At 46.3% G+C, this 8,802-nt stretch overlaps 1 protein-coding gene across 1 annotated transcript; it reads right to left on the reverse strand.

Annotated features, from left to right (window-relative positions):
- Positions 1–1,233: 1,233 nt before the first annotated feature.
- LOC121800798 lies at positions 1,234–1,821 on the reverse strand. The gene has a single exon (XM_042200300.1). The coding sequence runs from the start codon at positions 1,819–1,821 to the stop codon at positions 1,234–1,236; it is 588 nt and encodes a 195-aa protein (XP_042056234.1).
- Positions 1,822–8,802: the final 6,981 nt, after the last annotated feature.

An 8,802-nucleotide genomic window follows, 5' to 3' on the forward strand; every position in this document is an offset into this window, starting at 1 on the left:
GGATACGGAAGTTTGGCAATAACTGCTACCTTTGCCTTGTCGACTTCTATTCCCTGCTCGACACCACATGCCCTAGGATGATTCCTTCAGTAACCATAAAATGACATTTCCCAAAATTCAAAACCAAGTCCTTTTGGCGGCATCTTTCCAGCACTCTGTTCAGGCTGTGCAGCCCTTGATCGAATGTATCTCCATAGACAGTAAAATCGTCCATAAAGATCTCAATGCAGTCTTCTAACAGATCAGAGAAAATGCCCATCATGCATCTCTGGAAAGTGCCTGGGGCGTTACAGAGGCCAAATGGCATCCTCCTGTAAGTGTATGTGCCGAAAGGACATGTGAACGCCGTCTTTTCTTGGTCATCTGGATTCACTGCTATTTGGAAGTAACCACTATAACCATCCAGGAAGCTGAAGTACTGCTTCCCTGCCAACTTCTCCAGCATCTGGTCAATAAAGGGCAGAGGGAAGTGATCCTTCTTCGTGGCTGCGTTCAGCTTCCTATAGTCAATGCACATTCTCCACCCAGTAACTGGCCTTGTCGGAATCAATTCGTTTTTCTCATTCTTTACTACTTGGATTCCCCTTTCTTCGGCACCATGTGCACTGGGTTGACCCAGTTATTGTCTGGAATCGAGTAGATAATTCCTATCGAGACCAACTTGACAATTTCCTTCAGCACCTCTTCCCTCATGTTGGGGTTGAGCTTTCGTTGTTGGCCGCGGTGTGGTTTGTCTCCTTCCTCCACTCGGATATGATGGATACACAAGTCTGGGCTAATGCCCACCAGGTCTGTCAGTTTCCAGCCGGTAGCCTTCTGATTCTTTCTTAATACCTCCAACAGTCTATCTTCCTGCTCCTGGGTCAACTGAAAGTTGATTATTACAGGCTTCGTTTCTTCCTCTCTTAGGTAGGCGTACTTAAGATGTGCTGCAAGTGGCTTCAATTCCTTCGCGTGCTTTGTCTCTTCAGTAGGCAGAGGGTTTTCTACCGCTTCTCTCTCCAGTAGCTTTCCTTGATCAAGCCGCTTCTCCAGGCTAGACACTTGAGCATTCCCACATGACCCAGCTGGTCGTGGGCGCTCACAAAAATCCATCATCGCCTTCGCGATGGCTTGGTCGTCCATTTCTCCGACATTCATGGTCTCATACCACTCTGCAACCTCTCTCTCGGTATCTTCATCAACAGCGGAATCAGTGAACTGCCTCTTCAAGAACTCTTCCTCCAAGTACTCCTATACTAAGGGCTCAGTCATATCTGCCGAGTACACGTTCTCGCTGTCGGCTGGCCTCTTCATGGCTTTATCGATATTGAACGTGAATTGCTCTCCATTGAAGTCCAAGCTGATCGTCCCATTACAAACGTCTATTATGGTGCTGGCCGTAGACAGGAACGGCCTTCCCAGTAGGACTCCACTCGATTCCCTTGCGGCTGGCTCCGTCATTTTGATTACGAAAAAATCAGCTAGGTACAGAAAGTTATTCACCTTCACAATCACGTCTTCCAGAATTCCCTCCGGGTGAATACACGATCTGTCGGCCAATTGGATCATGATGTCAGTGTCGACGAGCTTGGCCGCTCCAAGCTTCCTATAGATGGAGTATGGTAGAACGTTGATAGACACCCCCAAATCGCACATCGCGTGCTCCACTTGAATTTCCCCAATCGAAATTAGGAGCGTGAACATTCCCGGATCAGTCTTCTTAGAGGGGAGGTCTCTTCTCTGGATCATGGCAGAGACGTTCTCCTCTGTAATAAGTCTACCTTCTTCGTTGATTTTTCCTGCCAGGTAGTCCTTGATGAATTTACTGACCGGGGGCATCTTTAAGACCGTTGATAAGTCGTATTCTAGGCCTTGGTTACTGGTCAGTATAATGTGCATAATTGGAATATATCTGCAAAATAGTTGCTAAAGTGTGCAGGGAAAGTGTTCTAGCTAGTATGGGAATGTTCGGATAATTCAGGTGAAAAGGGCGTCAGTAGGGTGCAATACTGACCAGGATGCATGCCAAAAAGGCTCGAGATGGAGAAGAAGGATAGCTGGGAAAATCAGCCGCAAGCAAGGGGCAAAAGAGTCATTTAATGAAGAGAGTCTACCCTAAAAATCAAGGGAGGCCTCCCTATAAAAGGAAGCCACTTGGAGAGAGAATGGCATCAATTTAGTCAGTAGAGTACCATCTTAAATTCCAGCCTAGATCAAGTCTCAACCCAAAGCGTGGTAGCTAACCAAACCTTCCAGAATATCACCACGATACCATAACGCATCATCTCTGTGGGATTCGACCCTTACGTCCATTATACTAGTCAGTAGAAGTGGGTTGAGGAATTTTTGATACCAGGTTCAGGATTAGCTGGGATTTCCATCCTGATCAGTAGGATACATCCTTTGCTCGAAACGACACCTGACACAAACCTGCTCTTTCAAATGGCGCCGTTGTCGGGGATGAATGGTATTATTAACTGTTATTGTGTGTGATACTTTGGCGTATATATTGTTCATAATTTTTTCTCTTTCTTTTTCTTTCAGTTTATGAGAAGCAGTTCGGCTCCTGACCATTGGAGACCGAAGCTACTCCAGCGAGGAACTATACTTGTGACCACTCGTTCTGGCTTGTCGACAGCCCTGTCTGACCTAGGTACGAGTAGTGACGAAGAGCAAGACACCATAGAGGGAAGAATACCAGAACAGGTACTACAGTTGGAGGGTAACCAGAGGAGAATGGCTGCCCAAGGGGAGGATGATCCGGAGATAGGGACGCTGAACGCGCGTACCGAAGGAGAACCGCCGCAAGCTATAGTTGTCACCCCGGGGCAGACAGCTTGTGATGTGAAGCCCCATGTTATTGCAATCCTTCCCACGTACTGTGGAAAGAGCTATGAAGGCCCTTACGAATTCCTTCATGAGTTCTGTAAGATTTGTAGGGCACAGAGAAGACTAGCAGGGGCGACAGAGGATGACTACAGATTGAAGGCTTTGCTGTTCGTTCTAAAAGGGGAGGCTAACACCTGGTTCATGTGACTGCCCCCCAATTCCATTGAGAGTTGGGCAGATTTCAAGTCGACGTTCTTAGGAGAATTTTTTCCGTCATCTAAGACGAGTGCACTGAAGAGAGAGATAACCAGTGTGAAGCAAGGTTACGATGAACCCTTGAGTGATTATTGGGCAAAGTATATGAGCCTCTTGGATGCATGTCCGAACCATCGTATGGCGGATATAGAAATACATCACACCTTTTATGAGGGGATGAACAAGGCGACAAAGGATCTGCTAAACTCCTCGTCAGGAGGAAGTTTCACGCAGTTAAGGGTCAGTGAAGCTAAGAGGGTCCTACGGAAACTGTTGAGCGCTAAGAAGGAGTACGACAATTCAAGAGATGATTACAGCAGAGAAAGGATTGCGAGTGCCTTGTCTTCTGACCAGGAGCATAAGATAGAACAGAAGATGGATTTGAAGATGGACGAATTGAAGAAGACACTCCTGAGCGTGATCGAGAAGAACGCACCACCAACTTCCCCAGCTGGGAACTATAAGGGTGCGGAACAGGGGAATCAAGGACCCGGCTATGATCAGCCTAATGATTTCGTCAATATGGAGCAAGTTAATGCTGCCGGGTACTACAATTCTAGTGGGCATTGGATCCAGGGAAGGCAGCGGGACGCACCATGGAGGGACCATCCGAACTTTCGATGGGGAGACGGGAACCAAAATCAAAACCAAGGTCAAGGTCAGAACCAATACAACCCCCACCCGAACCAAAATCCCAACCGTGGCCCAGCAAATCCCGACCACCAGGCCAACTGGTCAGGAAGGAACCAACAAACCCATAACCAGAACCCACAAAACCAGAACCCAAACCCTGTCTATGTACCACCCCACCAGAGAAACTTCCAAAATTACCAGAGTCAGCATAATCAAGGTTCCAAACATCAGCAGAACCACAACCAGTTCCAAAGCCAGAACCAGAATCAATATCATCAAGACCAGTACAACCCTCCTGGCCAGTATAACCACTACCCATCTAACCAGAACCAACAAAACTTCCAAAATTACCAACCCAACCAAAACCCCCAGTATAACCATCACCAAGGACCAAATCAGTCCCAATATCCTAACAGGTCGAGGAGATCTATGGAGGAAATGATGAGAGAATTGCTCGCTTTGCAGCAAAAGTATCAAGGGTGAGTTGCAGTCCAATAATGAAGTAGTGCAGGGGATGCAGAATGCCCAGAAGAAGCATAAGGCGAACATAGACATGATGAATAGGCAATTGGCTCAGCTGGCGAGTTCAATGGGTGACATGAAGGGAAATTCAGGAAAACTCCCATCTACAGTCTATGTTCCTGAAAAGGCGAACGTGAGCAAGGTCACATTGCGGTCCGGTACTGCCTATGAGGGACCCCAACCGAAGAAGTCTAATGGAGATCCTAGTGGGACGAATATACTGAAGGATGTCGTCTCGGAGGGAGTGCTCAACAGACCTGTACCTCAGATGCAGGATCCATTCTTTTTTGGATAAAGCGCCATTGGAAAAAAATGAAACAAGAGGTGTACTGCCCGGGAGAAATCCTCCTAAGGAAACTGAATCCACGAAGGAAAACTCCAGGAAGGCTGTTGAAGGACCGACTGAAGAGGCGAAAGAAAAAAACCAGTCCCTTACCGGTTCGTGACCAAAAGGAAGAAAGAGAACCCGGTGGATTACATGTCGATTTTCGGGAAGCTGGATGTTACCATACCATTCCTCCAGACCGTGAAGCTACCCCCACTTGGGAAGTTCATTAAAGAATTCATAGCCGGGAAGGCCTAGGAGGAGAGAAAGATCATGGTGGGAGGGATAGCATCAGCAATTGTGCAGGAAAAGCTACCGCCCAAGAGAGCAGACCCAGGTATGTTCACTTTGCCCATAACTATAGGAGATGTAAAAATCGAGCATGCAATGTGTGATCTGGGAGCTTCTATAAATGTTATGCCATTGTCAGTTTATAATCGGCTGAAGGGAGTAACGTTGTCAAACATTAGGGTGTTGATCCAACTGGCTGATAGATCATGCACAAGTCCTGAGGGTGTATTAGAAAATGTGTTGGTGAGAGTACATGATTTACTTATCCTGCTGACTTTTACGTGATCAAGATGAGTGAGTCTGAAGCTAGGGAATCTAGTGGTATTTTGCTAGGGAGACCGTTTTTGCAAACAACCAAGACGATTGTAGATATGGCTGAGGGAACAATTTGCATTGATTTTCATGGAGAAAAGTTTACCTTCGATATCAATGAGGCCTTGAAAAAGCCTATCGATTCTGAAAATCTATGCTATGTTGATATAATTGACCCCTTAGTCCAAGATTTTCTTGAGACCGAATTATTGCAGGAAAAGCTACAAGCAGTGGATGTGTATGGACAGGCTGATGTAGAGGCAGCTGCATGGTGTGACCTGATCAGTTGCCAAGGGTTAACTGATGAAGAGATGGAAGGAGCTATTAAGGACTTCTGCCAGAAATCAGAATTTATTGGAGCCGGATGGGCTAAGCTACTGGTCAGTACAGATGAATTTTCAGAGGGAGAATTAGAAAAGGAAGGGGATGCTGCAAGGAACCCTCTACCAGCAGACACACTTCTCCCACAAGTTGAATTGAAGAAGTTACCAGCAATCCTGAAGTATGCATTTCTCAGGGAGGAAAATTCATATCCGGTGATCATAAGCAGCAGCCTAACAAAGGAGCAAGAAGCAAGGCTACTGACCGTCCTAGGCAGGAACAAGAAAGCAATTGGATGGAGCCTTACAGATTTGGTGGGAATAAGCCCTGACGTCTGCATGCATCATATTAGGCTAGAAGAAGAGGCGAAGGCACATCGAGATTCGCAGAGAAAGGTGAATCCCAACATGCGGGAGGAAATATTGAAGTTGCGGTCATTAGGGATTATCTATTCGGTGCCCGATAGCGAGTGGGTCAGCCCTGTGCACATGGTTCCCAAGAAGTCCGGGATTCAGGTGGTTCAAAATGAGAAGAATGAGCTGATACCGACAAGGCTAGTCACTGGTTGGCGGATGTGCATAGATTACCGCAAGCTGAACGCCGCGACCAGGAATGACCACTTTCCTCTACCGTTCATCGACCAGATGTTGGAGCGACTGGCTGGGAAGAAGTACTTTTGTTTTTTGGATGGGTACAACGGGTATTTTCAAATCTACGTAAACCCTGAAGACCAGGATAAGACCACCTTCACCTGCCCGTTTGGAACCTATGCGTACAGACGCATGCCGTTCGGTCTTTGCAACGCTCCGGGAACATTTCAGCGATGCATGATGAGCATATTCTCCGATCTAATTGAAGAGTGCATAGAGATATTCATGGATGACTTCACAGTCTACGGGGACTCTTTCGACTCATGCCTTCATCATTTGGATATAGTCTTTGAGAGGTGTCAAGCGAAAAGCCTAGTCTTGAATTTTGAGAAGTGTCATTTCATGGTCACAGAGGGTATCGTCCTGGGGCACGTGGTGTCAGAGAGAGGGATCCAGGTGGATCAAGCCAAAGTGGACGTCATTACCAAACTACCTTTCCCTACTGACCAAAAGGAAATAAGGGGTTTTCTGGGGCATGCAGGATTTTATCGACGATTTATAAAAGACTTCGCTAAAATCGCCCAGCCCCTTACCAGACTTCTTCAAAACGAAGTGGAATTCAATTTTGATGAACAGTGCAAGACTGCTTTCAACCTCCTCAAAGAGAAGCTGGTATCTGCACCCCTTATCCGGTCTCCTGACTGGGATCATCCGTTCGAAGTGATGTGTGATGCCAGTGATTACGCAGTGGGAGCTGTTCTGGGTCAGAAGATCGACGGGAAAAGGTATGTAATTTTCTATGCGTCTAAAACATTGAATCAAGCTCAAAGGAATTATGATACCACTGAAAAGGAGATGCTATCCGTGGTGTACTCATTTGAGAAGTTTCGACAGTACTTGTTGGGATCCAAGGTCATCGTTTATACTGACCATGCGGCCATTAAGTACTTGATTACCAAGAAAGAATCCAAACCCCGTTTGATCCGATGGGTACTCCTGTTACAACAGTTCGATTGGGAGGTAGAAGACAAGAATGGGGTCGAAAACAAAGTTGCGGATCATTTGAGCAGGATAGTGCAAGATGGGAGCAGCGAGGAAGTACGAGATCGATTCCCTGAGGAACACTTGTGTGAAGTGATTTTCGCCACCAAAAAAATTGACTGGGAAGAAGTGATGAAGCTTACTGGCCAGGATGTGACAGAGAAAGAAAAGGAACGAGTAGGGCAAGAGCCATGGTATGCGGACCTAGCCAACTACTTAGTTTCAGGAGAGCTTCCAGAAGTGCCGAACGTCACCAAAGCTCAAAGAATGAAGATCAAGAGTGAAGCAAAATAATACTTTTGGGACGACCCGTACCTTTGGAAAGTAGGAGCCGATCAAGTGATTAGAAGATGTGTTCCTGACTGGGAGCAGAGGGACGTATTGACGCATTGCCACTCTTTGGCATGTGGAGGACTCTTCGGTCCTAGGATAACGACAAGAAAGATTATGGATAGCGGATTTTATTGGCCAACCCTCAACAAAGATGCCTACGAATTCTGTAGAGGTTGTGAGCGTTGTCAACTGACCGGTGGAATATCAGCACGAGATGAAATTCCACAAGTCCCGATCATTGTTTGTGAGTTGTTCGACATATGAGGGATGGATTTCATGGGGCCTTTTCCCTCATCGTATGGGAACTTGTATATCTTAGTAGCAGTTGACTACATCTCCAAATGGGTAGAAGCCAAGGCCACAAGTACGTGTGAAGCAAGAGAGGTAGCCAAGTTCCTCAAAAGTAACATTTTCAGTCGGTTCGGAGTACTAAGGGCCATAATATCCAATCAAGGCACCCACTTCTGTAACCGCACCATCGAAGCCTTGATGAAGAAGTACGGTGTGCACTACAGATTATCCAGCCCCTAGCATCCGCAAGCAAACGGTCAAGCCGAGATCTCTAACCGAGAGATAAAGAAGATTCTGGAAAAAACCGTCAATCCTTCTAGGAAAGACTGGAGCGTGAGGTTAGAGGATGCTCTATGGGCATATCGGACAACCTATAAAACTCCCACAGGAATGTCCCCATACAGAATTATTTTTGGAAAGATGTGCCACTTACCCGTCGGGATTGAGCACCGAGCATACTGGGCAGTACAGCAAGTAAATGTGGATACTACAGCTTGTGAAGAGGAAAGGAAGCTGCAGTTGCAGGAGCTAGAGGAACTTAGATTGGAGTCGTTCGACTCAGCCATGTGGTACAAAGAGAGAACCAAGTTGTGACACGATAGGAATCTGAAGACCAAGGATCTCCATGTTGGGTAGAAAGTACTACTTTTCCAGTCGAGACTGAAGCTCATGCCTGGGAAGCTCAAGTCGAAGTGGACATGGCCTTATGTCATCACCGCACTCCGTTCTAATGGAGCAGTGGAGATTTCAGAGAGTCTTCCCAACTCTGAACCTTTTATCGTTAATGGACATAGGCTAAAAGTATTTAGGGATAACAGTGATGTGGCTGTGGTGGATGAGATTCCACTGCAACCACATACTCAGGTTTCATACTGACCGGTAGGATAGGGGTTGGAATTCCACTGGGCTAGCTCCTTTTAGTGTGATTTACATATGCTGGCACAGTAGAATTCCAATTTTCCTAAAGGAGATGTAAATATGGTAAATATGTGGTAGTTAATTAATTTAAACCGTTGCATGCAAGTTAATTTTAAGAAAACCCAATTTTTTTTTTCGGACCTCAAATATTAATTGGGA

This window comes from Salvia splendens, chromosome 4 (genome assembly GCF_004379255.2).
Source record: "Salvia splendens isolate huo1 chromosome 4, SspV2, whole genome shotgun sequence".
Taxonomy (NCBI): Eukaryota; Viridiplantae; Streptophyta; class Magnoliopsida; order Lamiales; family Lamiaceae; genus Salvia; species Salvia splendens.